At 46.8% G+C, this 14,227-nt stretch overlaps 1 protein-coding gene across 3 annotated transcripts in view; it reads left to right on the forward strand.

The window, feature by feature from the left end:
- Positions 1-8,082: 8,082 nt before the first annotated feature.
- LOC126511965 (serine/threonine-protein kinase Sgk1) overlaps positions 8,083-14,227 on the forward strand; it is a 7,599-nt gene continuing 1,454 nt past the window's right edge. Inside the window, exons 1-11 of one of the 3 annotated variants that reach the window (XM_050159497.1) lie at positions 8,083-8,248; positions 10,822-10,897; positions 11,322-11,397; positions 11,657-11,761; positions 11,866-11,949; positions 12,051-12,182; positions 12,311-12,423; positions 12,706-12,829; positions 13,200-13,295; positions 13,770-13,925; positions 14,029-14,118. In XM_050159497.1, coding sequence (XP_050015454.1) covers positions 8,215-8,248; positions 10,822-10,897; positions 11,322-11,397; positions 11,657-11,761; positions 11,866-11,949; positions 12,051-12,182; positions 12,311-12,423; positions 12,706-12,829; positions 13,200-13,295; positions 13,770-13,925; positions 14,029-14,118 — 1,086 coding nt within the window. In that variant the 5' untranslated portion in view covers positions 8,083-8,214. Of the gene's footprint in view, positions 8,249-9,775; positions 10,005-10,512; positions 10,676-10,821; positions 10,898-11,321; positions 11,398-11,656; positions 11,762-11,865; positions 11,950-12,050; positions 12,183-12,310; positions 12,424-12,705; positions 12,830-13,199; positions 13,296-13,769; positions 13,926-14,028; positions 14,119-14,227 lie in introns of those variants that run through there. The other 2 variants (XM_050159495.1, XM_050159496.1) reach the window with 2 other exon arrangements.

Consider the following 14,227-nt stretch of genomic DNA (forward strand, 5'->3'; position numbering starts at 1 on the left):
TGCATTCAATAGGAGGGACTGGGGAAACACAAGACTGCATACAATTAATATATTAACATATACAATGAATTTTGAAGGGAGAAGTTGAGACAGGGTCTCACTAAGTCATCTTGGCCGGCCCAGATCCACCTGCCTCTGCTTCCTGTTTTCTGGGATTGAACAATGATCTTTTGTTGTTTTAGTTTTTCGAGATGGGGTTGGTTTGGAACCTGTCCTGGAACTCCGTAGACCAGACTGGCCTCAAACTCACAGAGATCTTCTTGACTCTGCCTCCATAGTGCTGGGAATAAAGGCGTGTCTTACAAAAAGAGAACTGATTATAAGTGTTGTTGCATATTGTATTTTTCTCTAAGAAAAATATGGAGGTTTAAAAAATTGTTATACTGTTGGTATTACGTTGTCAGAAGGCTGCTGTGGCCATTTGTAACGTTAATTATAATTCTATAATGCTGCTTTTAAAAAAAGATGCAAAAAAATAACTGTCCAGAGGAATTTATAAGGTTCCTTTCCAACTTCTGGAAACCTGTGATCTCCAAGAATAGGAGGTGGGAGATGGAGGAAGGAGGAAGGGGAGAGTCAAGTAGGAGTTACTTAAAAACTGTGTTTGTCACTTTCGTTTTTGCCCTTCAGCTATTAAGCTTATCTTTCAGGAATTGGGTGGTTGGGTGGTGCCTGTAGAAATGGGAGGCCCTCAAGGCGTTGGTTTTTTTTTTTTTTTTTTTTTTTAGACAGGGTTTCTCTGTGCACCAGTTCTGGCTGTCCTGGAACTTCATAGACCAGGCTGGCCTTGAACTCAGGGATCTGCCTGCCTCTGCCTCCCAAGTGCTGACAACCTATCTTAAGAAGCTGAATCAAACAAAATAAAACCCAAGATATTTAAACTGCTGATGTTATGATGGTGCGCTCTTAGGAAGTTAGGCTATGAAGGTTCATCATGGAGATTCTGGTGATTATAATAAACCTTATGCTGATGTAAAGATGAAAACAACAACTGACCCCCATGAACTCTTCTACTATACTGAAAAATTCCCATCAAAATTGGTCTTGGAATTTTAAAGCTGAGAACTATAGATAAGTAGAAGAAATTGAGGTGTGCTCAGGAGAGATTTAGTCATGACACCTCCAGTATTTACTGAGCATCCCTTGGTGCAAGGCACACGAAGGTGGGAGAAAATGATTGACAAGACCATCCTACTCTTTGCATGCTTCGAACTGTGAGAAAAATGTAAACATGTGTATTCCCCTAAAGTCCCTGTTGAACCGACTCGGAGGCAAGGTGAGCAAGGCTTATTGGTAATCCTTAGGGTTAAGGATGGGTTTCAAAACTTTGAAAAGCAAAACTGAGAAACGGGCAGTCTGAGGTGCCTTCTGCGACTACAGGATAGCCAATTCTGGAAGTAGTGGTGAACATCTCCTAGAAAGGATGAAGAAGTGGCAGCTTTTCAGAGCTTTCTGGCTGTGGGGTGAGCAGCACCGTGTCCTGGCATCCTGGGCGCTTTGGTCTTCACTTTTCTATACCATGGCAGTGCTGTGTGGGGCATGAGGCTGGTGCGAGAGGGTGTGCATTTGTACTTTCACTGATGTTTTCAAACATCTTGACTGGATGGTAGACAGTTTCATTAGAAAGTCAAAGCAATTCTTTTCTTTTTTCTTCATTTTGAACTCTTGCTTGGTAAATTGTAGTGCCCATCTTGCCTAGGTTTGTGAAGAGTGTTGCCAATATTTGGCTACAAAGGATGGGAGGACAACAGCAAACCCAATATCAAAGCCCACTAGGAAAAGTTCTGAAAACACTGAACTACAGCATATGCCTATCATATGCTAAGAAAGATGTCCAAGCCTCAGGATAAAGCATCTTGTTTTTAATTGCTTCGTGTGAAACTGGGACTATATTGCATTTTCATATTCGTGATGTGAAGCCTGTGTTGTGGGCAACTTCATCATGTTACTAATACTGTCATGTGTGCATATATAACCACAGATATGGATATATTGCCGACAGCACTATAACCTAAAGGACAGTGGTAAAGAGACATATTCTCAGTGGTGAAAACTTTAGAAAGCTCATCTGTATGCACATGCGAACTGAAAGCCATGGGCTCTTACGTTTGAAGGCTTGGTCCCTAGTTAGGAACTGTTTGAAGAAGGTGTGTCACTGGCGGTGGGCTTCAAACACCCACACCAGGCCCAAGTTCGTTCTCTCTCTCTCTCTCTCTCTCTCTCTCTCTCTCTCTCTCTCTCTCTCTCGGTGTTATCTTGTTTGTACAAATAAAGTTTGCCTGAAGATCAGAGGGTGGAGCTAGCCACTAGCTAACCATAGAGGTCTGGAGGTCTGTATAGATGGATAGGAAGTGATATGGCTGGGCAGGGAGAGGAAGTGATAAGGCAGGAAGAGACGGGAGCTCAGTCTCTTTTCAGCTGGGAAGTTGAGTAGCTAAGGTGGCTGTGGTTTGGCTACCTTCATCTCTCTGATCTGTTAGCATTTTCCCCAATATCTGACTCTGTCTCTGGGCTTTTATTTTTAAGACCTACTAGAACTCATGCTACATACACACACACTCTCTTCTCTCTCTCCATCCCCTTCTCTCAATCTTTCTCTCTCTCCACCTGCTGCCTGCAGGTCAGAATGGAAAGCTCTCAGCTTCTGCCTCAGCATCACACCTGATGCTCATGGCTTTGGCCATGGTGTCTGCTCACAGCACTGGAATGGTAAGTCAGATACTGTGAGTGTTCCGGATAGACACCCCGTGTGTGGCACTGTTTCTCCCACAGCTAGGGTTCATGGTCAGCAGCCCCAGGAAAGAAGGGTTGAAAATGGAAATAACCCAGCTCATTATCCCACTACTGACTCACTAGCAAAAGTTGACTTCCTCTTTCTGTAACTTCAGGCACTGTTGGCCTGGATCTCTTTAGTTCCAGAGGGAAAATGTTTCCACCAGGAGACAAAATGAAAATCCCATTGACCTAGGAGTTAAAACAGCTGGCTAGCCAATTTGGACCCATCATGTCTCAAGTCAACAGGGTAAGAAGGGGGCTACAGTACTGAAGGGGGTAACTGATCTGGCCCACAGGGGGGAACGTGGAAGGGTGCTCCAGCAGAGCAAGGAAGCGTGTATCTAAAGTACAGGAGCACCTACCAGGAGCCTCTCAGTGTCCTATTCCCAGATTATCGTCAATGGGAAATTACAAGACCCCAGTCCGGGAGGAAATATGAAGTGCTCAGACCCCTCCAGCAATGAAGGTTATCTTACCCTCGCGGACCACAAAATAAAACAACGAACACAGTTTAAAGCTTACTGAGGAAAGGGAGATTATAGAACACTGTATCGAAAGCAGTTGTAAGCACCAGCTATACAGAAAGAGCCGCCGCTGCCACCATTAATCTTCACTTTATGAAGACTACCATTGACTATATGGCGGTTATCTTGATCAAATGTTTCCATTCCTCCTTATTCTCTTTTTATACATAGCCTAAACTATACTGACTTAGCGTTTTATTTAAGACATGGACTGTCAGGAAGAGCAGAGGTTATCTCTTTTGGAGAAGGGGTTATTACATTTTTTTTTGATTGTACACAGGATGGGTGTATCTCATGAGGTACAGTCATTACCTTGTTGTCTCTAACTTGGAAGTTAAGCATGATTTAAAGAGCTCGGTGTAGGTTTTAGATTGACAACAGATTGATTTCTGATGGTAGGTATCACTGTCACTGAATTAAGGGGTGTGTAAAGAATCGGGGTGTATCTGTGAGAGGGTTTTCAGAGGTGGCATATGAGTAGGTGGTTTGGGTGGGGAGTGTGTCTACCTGCCATTGACTGGATGCCTGAATAAAACAAAAAAGAGAAACAGAGAAAAGATGATTGTCTTTTCTATCCCCGACCCCATGTACATCCTTCCTCTCTCATCTTCAGATGTCAGGACTCCAGAACACTTGTGTTTGGTCCCCAGCACCAGACATGATGATATGTGTTTAAAATCTCGGAATTTAGGAGGTAGAAGCACAGCAATCAGGAATTCAGAGTTATCCTTAGCTAACCCTAAGTTCAAGGCCAGTATTGGCTACAATGAGACCTTTTCCCAGGTTATATTTCAGTGACATGAGGGCATGGCTACACCTTAGAAAAAAGAGCTTGGTCTGGAAATTCTCCTGAACTTTTGAATAAGTGCTATTCGACTTAAACGACAGCTTTATGACTTCCTCGTGCACAATGACAGCACACCCCTCAGTCCTACCCTGAACTGAGTGCCACTAAAGATGTGCTCCTCCAAGATCCGACAAAGGAAAGATGTGAGACCAGGGGCAGCCAGGATGACCTAGAAAACATCAGGAATGTGCAGGCCTTCCTTGACCTTCCAGGACTCTCCCTCCTTCCCCCCCATCAACAGGTCCTTGCTGGCGTTCATTCTATTCCAACACCAATAACTTCAATTCCAACAATGGACTGATTAAAACCTCCTATGGTTCATGTTTCACTTACTCTGTGTCTCGACTCTCAAGAGTAACCTTTACTTCGAACACTTGGTAAATTTGTATTTACTCGGTTACCATGGTATTCAGTTCCTTGATATGACATCTTTGGGAGCATTGTGTGGGTGGGACAATGGGGAAAGGGAAAACTGGAGAACAAAATTGGGAGAATCTTCCTTTCAGCCTGTTATCATGGCATTTCTGCCACCCAGGCCTATCTGGGGCCCAGATGAAGGGGGTCATACTGTGCAAATGGCTTAACCACAGTACACCCATGTGTTATTTGGATTTTGATTGTGTGAGGCCTTGTATATGATGCTGTAACTTGTATAAGAGGGTGTGTATAGCCAACATAGGCATATTTTCCTTTTGAAAGTCCCCCTTGAAAGAGCCACGTGCAAAACTCTTTATATTTTCATTACGTTTCAGTTGATGGGATGGAGCTGTTAGCAGCCCCACGCTACAGATGACGGGATTAAGGTGTGGAGAGCACCTTGTGTAAATTCTTGCAGACAGCAGGCCTCAAGCAGAGCCCAGTCTGCAATCAAGTACTCTCGTGGGCGGGCGTGCACTGTCACCCCTGAGCTTGGGCAAGTGACAAAAACTGTGGAGGGTTGAGATGAAAAGGAAGTTAGTGTACGTGGAAAGACATTAGTCAATACTCTAGCGGTTCCTGCTAGGGCTTTCTCCAGTACTAATATCATGTTATCTTCTTTCTTTCTTTCTTTTGTTCTGCTATCTGTGGGCAGGGTATGTAGGACGCTGTCCTTAGGGGTGGCCTCAACTGCTCTAGCTTCTTGCTAGAGCAATTACAGGGTCAGGTTGGAAAAGATTTGAGGAGAGACTCATGTTGAGCCAATTAAAACTTTTAGGTCTCACTTTGGTTTGGCAGATGTGTCTGTCAGATATCCAGGGGTGTTCTTTCCCGTGGGTTCTTTGTAAATTGAGAGGTGAAAAAAGAACCCCTATTACCATCTCTATATTGGTTCCAACTTACATGTGCATGTTTCAAGGACTGGCTCTGCCTGGTGCCCAAGACCAGGCTTTGCGAGGATGTGAACCTGAACAAGGGCATTCACCCTGGAGCAAATGAAGCCAGAGGAGGCAGAGAGTATGGGCTCCACACACTCCAGTTCATTTAACTTAGTTTGTCTGAGATGATAGATGGCCTTTTGAAATGCAAATGCCTAGCCATAAAGCTATGTCAGTAATACATAAGGCCTTTAGTGAGGCCACAGTTCTCTTGGTGTTAGGTCACACATACGTAGTATTTCATTTTAAAGAGTTCCCCAATTTCCTTTTCTAGTCAGACCATTGTATCATTTTTCATGATCATATAGGAACTTCCTCAAACATCTTTTTCCAGGTGTGTATATCTTAAGAGTTAAACAGCAGGACAGCAGTGGTATATACCTTTAATCCCAGCATGTGGGAGGCAGAGGCAAGAGGGTGTTTGTGAGTTTGAGGCCAGCCTGGTCTACAGAGCTAGTTCCAGGACAGCCAGGGCTACCAAAAAATTAAACATAATGCTGACAAATATGTAGGGTTCTAACGTGTGTTCTGGCTGGTACAGTGATTCTTGATTTTTTTTTTTTAAAAAACTTTTTATTTTGTTGTTCATTGTATGGTGTGACATCAGTCCCTGGCAACATTCCCAAGATGGAATGAGGCTGTAGCTTCTGCCTGTCACAAACCTATCTGCTTGCTGTTTTTTAGATTCTCATTCTTCCAAGAGTGCCCACTGGCTTCTTCCATTGTCTCCCCTAATTAACACCAACACCTTCTCTTTCTGGAAAGAATGTGTATAGGACATTGGTGTTATCATTTGGGCATGGGGAGGGAGGGGGAACTTCATAATAAAGCACAGGGTAATGTGGGTTTTAATAACTCTTAACTACATTGTTACGGATAATGTATACTTCTTCGTCTTCTACCATATCACTCGCATCTTTATGCAGATCACTTTTGACAGCTACAAATATGGATGATAATAATTATGATAGAAACTGCTCCATAAATAGATGCTTAGCCACCACTTGTCCATAATAGCTGTCATGAATCAACTCGTGTGTCATCATTTTCCTTTGGGGGATTACTGTTTTCATGAAAAGACATGCTCTTGGTGACCGCCTCCCACAAAAATGTATCTCTTCACTTGCTCACTACAGTAGAAATCGTGGTTTCCGGTGTTTCTGTGAGTTTTGAGGATGCCCCAAGGAAACATGGCTACATACATCAGCCAACTGGGAGCCTGAACTGTGCACATGTCTCTTCTGGAAGCTGTAGCATCCTGAGTAACACAAAATGGTATTGTCTTGTTATCAATGAAATATCTAGGTAGTCAAGACTAACAGAGGAAGGAGTGCCCTGTAGCTGAGTTCTTAGACAATGCACTTCAAACCATTCCCTCTAACAGATGGAAAAATTGACATTTGTGAGGTGTTGAATTAAACAGTAAGTTATTTCAAACTGTCATGTCTCCGTGTTTGCAGAGTCCATTTTTCAACAGCAACAGAAACAAAGAGCAATTTTCTATAGTAGTAACAGACACGCGCACTGGAAAGGGTTTTGCTTCCGCTTACGTTTACGTCTTGGCAAACCATTTCCACGAGGGTGTTGGTTGTCGTTTTACCCACGCCGAGGCATACTTGTGAGACCCCTTGCTTGGGGAGTGGAGATCAGTTAGCTAGCCATTCTCACTCACAGCAAAGCTCTGTCCTTTCTGGCTGCGGGAGGTTTGCAGGGCAATGCTCTTTGGACAGAACAAAACGCCAGGGCAAGTGAAGCAATCTGACCTTCTAGAGTTCTCCCAGAGAACTCTAGCGCCCTCTAGGTTGTATTCATCAGCTGAGTGTGTCAGGCAAGTCTGACGACTTCGCCCACCGGGAGGAACTGGGCCAGGCCGGGCCGGATAACCTCCTGGTAGGAGGACTATCTGAACCAAGGAAGGAAGAAGAGATCAAGTGGTTGAATAGCTGCCACAGGACAGCCTCGAGTCTGTGCATGGTTAACAGAAGCATCACACAGCCCAGCAACCTCCCTCCTCCCTCTGCTGCCGTGTGTCACCTTCCTGTTCGGAAGTCCTAGTAGGTTGCTGGGACAGAACTGGGGGCGCCTGCTCCACCCTTCAGGTATCCGGTTGGAAGGAAAGCCAGTCTCAACAACTTGATTCCCTCTCTGTTAAATGATAAGGTTAGCAGACCATCCGTCTCCAATCGCTGACCATTCCGGGCAGGGAGAGAAAGAGACACATCCAAATAGGTCCTTTTCTGTTCCAACCACAAATATATGGTTGTGTCTACTCGTTATTGCACTTGGAGGCCTCTAACTTGAATTCCATGTTCCCTCTGGAATGCATGCCAGAGAGCTTCCCTGAGAGAACAAACCCTGTGCATGTGTTTTGAATTTTTTTTTTTTCTGGACTGATGTGTGGTGATAATCAGTTAAGTTACATTTCTTGTGTGTCTTGCTGGTGAAACAAGCCCAGGACGCTGATGACTGTAATTTTCTGGATGATGTTGCAACGGCTGGATAAATAGCCCAGTGTTTTGAACTTTGCAGCTTGCTCCCTTCCTGTATGTAAATTCCCTTTAGATATAAAGTAGGGCTCAGAACAGAACAGTCACCGCAGCCTCTGGCTGGTTCTCCCTTGTCATCTGCAACTTCCAGCCTCCTCAGAGGCGCACAGACTGGAGGCCAAGTCCACATAGTAATCCCGGGCTTCTCTTCCCCAGCTTTGTGAAGAATGAAAGAGGAGGCTTTCAGATCCCCCTGGAAAGGTTCGTGGTTTGAGAAGCGCAGTTTGGATGGGATGGGAAAAGCAAAGATACCTGGGAGAAGCGTGGGGAAGCGCTGAATGTTGGGTGATTTTCTAGGGAGGGTCTCTGATGGAACACATCTTGATTTCAGATTTTAAAACAAAAAACAATCATTGCTGAGAACGACATTTTAGACCAAACGCTGTTTTTTGGAGGGGAAGGAACGAACGAGGCTGGGGCTGGGGCCGGGGGGGGGGGGGGGGGGGGACGGCTGGACTAGGCTAAATAAATGACCGGTGCCACGTGGTTTGTAGAGGCACTCACTGGCAATATTCGAGCGCGGACAAAGCAGCTTGGGCTATTTGCTGGGATTTGGAACCGCCTGCACCTTGTTTTAGGCTGGAGTGCCAATTTCAGGCACCCTAGGTACGTTTTGAAGGACGTCTGCTAAGCAAAATCTTGTCTCCAGAGAGAGGAGGGCGCCCCCTTCTCAGGGTCTCTGGCGTCTGAAGTGAGCAAATCTAGCAAGCAGCAGCTGAGACTAGAGATCGCATTAGGGCATGTGAGGTGGCTGTGGTTGTAAAACAAACTCCTGCCCAAGACGGAGGGAAAGGAGCTTCTCATGCTTTTTCTGGCTTTGACAACTGGTATTTTGGAGTGTGTCAGCTCTAAAATGCTAGGCTCGTCTCAGCAAGGGGTCATGGCAGGGCAGTGGACGCAGACAGCACCAGCCAGCGCCAGGTACTGGCTCTGAGAGTCTTGCTTACTTGCAGCCAGCCGCCTTCCCGCCCCTGGCCCAGACCGGGTGCTCCTGGCTTCCTAGCCAGCGCTGGCGCCTGTCCCCGCGTTGGCGGTCAGGCTACAGCGCCAGGCATCCCCCAGCGGCGGGGTTACTGCAAGGTACATCACTCCTTCGGCCAGTTCAGGCTACCTCCTGCAGCTTCTTTGCTTTCTGAGACAAACCTCTTAATAATCTTTAAAGAGTTAAGGGGTTTCAGTTATGTATGAACTTGCAAGAAAAAGCAAGGTTATAGAATTAAGACTCCTTGGATCCGCCGTGAGGTAACTCGGAGGGTAAGGAAGATGCGAAATAACGGAGTTTAAGGCAATGCAACGCGATTTTGCAGTTTTCTTGAGAGAGGAGCAGCCCCCCGCCCCCGGCAGGGGAATCGACGCCCCAAGGGTCACTCCAGGTTGGCCCCCGGAGCGAAGCCCCTGCTCCCCCTAACTTGCCACCTCCTCACGTGTTCATGGCATGGCTAGGATTAAAATTTGCAAGGCACAAAAATTATATGCAGAACGGACAGAATGTTCTCGGAGATTAGTTGAAAAAAAGTGAAATGAAGATTGTACTTTTTTCTTGTAGTGCAGAGACTTATTTCCGCCCCCTCCCCTACACATTCCTGGCCCCCCTCCCCCCTCTCTTTCCTTCCTTCCTTCCTCCTCTTCCAAGTTCTGGGATTTTTCAGCCTTGCTTGGTTTTGGCCAAAAGCACAAAAAAGGCGTTTTCGGAAGCGACTCGGCCATGCACAAGGGACATTTGTTTGTTTTGGGACTGGGGCAGGAAATCTTGCCGGCCTGAGTCACGGCGGCTCCTTCAAGGAAACGTCAGTGTTCGCCGGTCGCTGTCGCCCGCTGAGCGCCCCTCAGTCCGCGGCCATGGGGGAGATGCAGGGTGCGCTAGCTCGGGCTCGGCTCGAGTCGCTGCTCCGGCCCCGCCACAAAAAGCGGGCGGAGGCACAGAAAAGGAGCGAGTCGGTCTTGCTGAGCGGACTGGGTGAGCACTGCCGTCGGGCCCGCGGGGGACTCAGCTATGGAGGGGCGGGGGACTCAGCTATGGAGGGGCATGGGTGGGTGGAGGTCAGATGGAGACGGGAGGAAGGCGCCGGACAGAAACCGGCGGGTGCGAGTCGGGCACCGGATCGGGAGACCGAGGAGAGGGAGAGGTCGGTGCCGAGGCGTGCACAGCAGTGCTCCGCTCGAGAGTACTCGAGAGGAAATGGAAAATCACCGGGACTCCCCAACCCTCCGGTCCCCTCCGTCTGCCCGGGCGGAGGGAGGCCGAGTGCCGCCCTACGCCGGGGTCCTGCCCGCACAGCCGGTGGAACCCTCACCCCTGCCAGGGCGGCCAGCACAGCCCACCCAGGATCAGGCGGCCAGCCACCCGCATCCGCCCGGGTCTCGGTCAGCAGCCTGAGCGACGGCGGGGGGCGGAGCCTAGTGATGGGCGGGGCCCAGAGCGCCGCTTCCTCATTGTTCCTCCGGCCCCGCCCCCGCGGCGGCGCAGGGTATATAAAGGCGGACGCAGCCCCGAGCGCACGGTTGGCTGAGCCGGTCTCACAGCTCCCTGTTGTCTCTTGACTCTTGGGGCGATGACTGTGAAAACCGAGGCTGCTCGAGGCACCCTCACCTACTCCAAGATGAGGGGAATGGTAGCGATTCTCATCGGTGAGTGCTGGAAAAGCACCGGACTTGTGTAGGAGACTGCGTGGAAATGTTGGAGGGTTTTGAAGGTTCAGGATCAGATTAGCGTGTGGCGTTGGACGTTAAGGAGCCGCCTAAACCTGTTTTTCTTTTTTCTTTTTAATTCACAGCTTTCATGAAACAGAGAAGGATGGGCCTGAACGATTTTATTCAGAAGATCGCCAACAACTCCTATGCATGCAAACAGTAAGTTTGGGGTAATTGAAGAAAATAAAAAAGATCGTTTAAATATACCAGCGGGCAAGACTTATTAATTCTTAACCACTTTGTTCATCGGGAGAAGCCGAAGTCTTTTCTCCGGGGTAGAGATCTCTTTGGGCCTTTTGGCTTACTTGAAACATTTTAAACATTAATATTAGTTTATGGGTCGAGCTTCTCCTGGAGATGTAAGATTAATTCTCTTGCGTGTTTATCAAACCCACGTCCTTTCTCGATGAACAAACCTTAAATAGTATATTTAGCCGGGTTATTTTCTTTTACCTACGTTTTTGTAAGTAATTCATTTGGATGTTTTCGGTTTAAATACTGAACGGTTGAGTCAGAAATTGAGCTTATGTCGGTGTGCCCTCTGGTGGCAATTTAAGAGATTTGCTCTTAAATCTCTCCACAGCCCCGAAGTTCAGTCCATTTTGAAAATCTCCCAACCTCAGGAGCCCGAGCTTATGAACGCCAATCCCTCCCCTCCGGTAAGTACTCTTATGTCTGCCGAGGAAAACTGTAAATGAATCAGTATTTCTGTAGTGGTCAGTTAAGACAACATTTGTAAAAATTATTATGAGGGTAGGAATGTCTTCAACATAACAAGTGTCATGAGTGTTTAAGTATTGAGTCATTGGAATGTTTTGAAAGGCATATTTCGTAAACTTACCTGTTAGCAGTAGGCTGTGTGCACAGCTTATATACTCACGGATATTAAAGGGTGATTTTTCTTTGTTTGTTTTCTAGCCAAGTCCTTCTCAACAAATCAACCTTGGTCCGTCCTCCAATCCTCACGCTAAACCCTCTGACTTTCATTTCCTGAAAGTGATTGGAAAGGGCAGTTTTGGGAAGGTAAGTTCAAACCTGAAAACTTTAAAGTTACGTTCTTTCGTGTATTTTCACATTCTCCCTGGACGAGGATGAAAAAAGAACTGACGGTTTGATTGGCATTTCAGGTTCTTCTAGCGAGACACAAGGCAGAAGAAGCCTTCTATGCCGTCAAAGTTTTACAGAAGAAAGCCATCCTGAAAAAGAAGGAGGTACGAGGCACCGGACGGCCTAGTGAATACCCTTTATTTACCCTGTGGTTTGGTGCCAAGCTGAAATCTGAATTGGCCTCTGAATCTCGTCTTTTTCCTAGGAGAAGCATATTATGTCAGAGCGGAATGTCCTACTGAAGAACGTGAAACACCCCTTCCTGGTGGGCCTCCACTTCTCTTTCCAGACTGCTGACAAACTCTACTTTGTCCTGGACTACATCAACGGTGGAGAGGTGAGCTGAGGGAGAGGACCCCTTGATAGGGGTGGGCGATTGCCAGAATTAGTATTTCCGCAAACTTATCAATTTTTAAGGCTTGGTTAAACGACCCCACTCAGCCTTCCTTGTCCTGTCTCTTGCAGCTGTTCTACCATCTCCAGAGGGAACGCTGCTTCCTAGAACCACGAGCTCGCTTCTACGCTGCTGAAATAGCAAGTGCCTTGGGCTATCTGCACTCCCTCAACATCGTTTATAGGTAAGTCGGAGGCAAAGCTACCTTGCTGGGAAGGAGGGAGGCCTGGCTGAGCCTTTGGAGTCTTAAAATATGGGATTCTGTGCAGTTTGGTCACTTGTAAAACTTCCCCGGCCTGTGAGCCAGCCAGGAGCGTGGCGCCTAATCCAGACCTGCAGAGCAAACTCCTTTCTCTGATTGGCTGTGGAGCAGCGACGGATTAAATGCTAATACCCTTAGCAGTCTTTCCAGAGGGTTTGTCAGGACGTGAAATTAACCTCTGCAACCACTTTCGTGTTCCCACAGAGACCTAAAACCAGAGAATATTCTCCTGGACTCACAGGGACACATTGTCCTTACTGACTTTGGGCTCTGCAAGGAGAACATTGAACACAACGGCACAACTTCCACCTTCTGTGGCACGCCTGAGGTAGGTGCTCTTGTCGGTGCCTCCCCTTTCCAAAACAGACATGCGCAGTAATGCTTTTAAATACGAAAAGAGTAAACTCCTAAGCATTTCCTTAGTACAATTCAGTACAAGCAAAATACATCTATCTTTTTAGCCTGAGGATCTCCAAGGCCTTCTGTGTAAGATCCGTGTCCTAAGAGATCCTCCTAGTACCACTAGGTCTTAAGTTGGTCCCTAAATACACCAGTATGTTCACGGGGATGGGGGGTTGGCAGTTAACCTCAAAGAGTATAGAGGTTTTAACCAGAAAGCCTTTTCTGGGGTCTGCTTGCTGCCAGGACTGGCTGGTTTGGAGGGCCACCTAACCTCTTTTCCTGCTGTGTCTTTCCAGTATCTCGCACCAGAGGTGCTCCACAAGCAGCCGTACGACAGGACAGTGGACTGGTGGTGCCTCGGGGCTGTCTTGTATGAGATGCTCTATGGCCTGGTGAGTAACACGCCGAATCATCCCCATGACAACATGTGTGGGTTTACTTGAGTGCAGGTTTAGCTGCCATGGCTTGTCCTTATCCGTAATCTTATCAAAAGCTAATAGAGGAGACATTGGCTATTTTTTTAAGTACATTTTATAAACCATGTCTTCTGGATTCTCTTCGGTAGTCTTGTTTGAATCTTAGGGCAGGCACTGAGCAACATCCCCAAATCTCTAGTGGTTTTCTTCTACACAGTTTACTACAGAGGACCACACCTAACCCGTGCAGTAGCAAGCAGCCCGTGCCCCTTCAAACACACGCTCCAATTGGGGTTGTAAAATAGACACCAAAAAATTATGCACATTTCAACACCCAGGGAAGGGATAATCTCAGGTCCAGCTTCATACACTAAGTCTGGCATTCTCATGATACCTAATATGTTAGACAAAACTTGAGTTGAATCTGAAGGAATTCCCTTCTTTTTCCAGCCTCCATTTTATAGCCGGAATACAGCTGAGATGTATGATAACATTCTGAACAAGCCTCTCCAGTTGAAACCAAATATCACAAACTCAGCAAGGCACCTCCTGGAGGGCCTCCTGCAGAAGGACCGGACAAAGAGGCTGGGTGCCAAGGAAGACTTTGTAAGTATTGCTGTCCTGCTATCATGGGACCTTGGAGAGGGACACTGACCTCATGCCCTTTATTGAGTCCTGCCATCTAAATGAATCTGTTTCTTTCCAACAGCTGGAGATTAAGAATCATATTTTCTTCTCGTTAATTAACTGGGATGATCTCATTAATAAGAAGATTACACCCCCATTTAACCCAAATGTAGTGAGTATCTGTTTTTTTTTTTTTGATCTTAAGATTTGTGAGACCCAGAAGTAAATAGCACAGTATCAGTAGACTCATTGTCGGGGGGGGGGGGGGGGGGGGGGGGGGG

Source organism: Alexandromys fortis, unplaced genomic scaffold (assembly GCF_014885135.2).
Source record: "Alexandromys fortis isolate MF-2015 unplaced genomic scaffold, M_Fortis_MF-2015_v1.1 scaffold_107, whole genome shotgun sequence".
Lineage (NCBI taxonomy): Eukaryota > Metazoa > Chordata > Mammalia > Rodentia > Cricetidae > Alexandromys > Alexandromys fortis.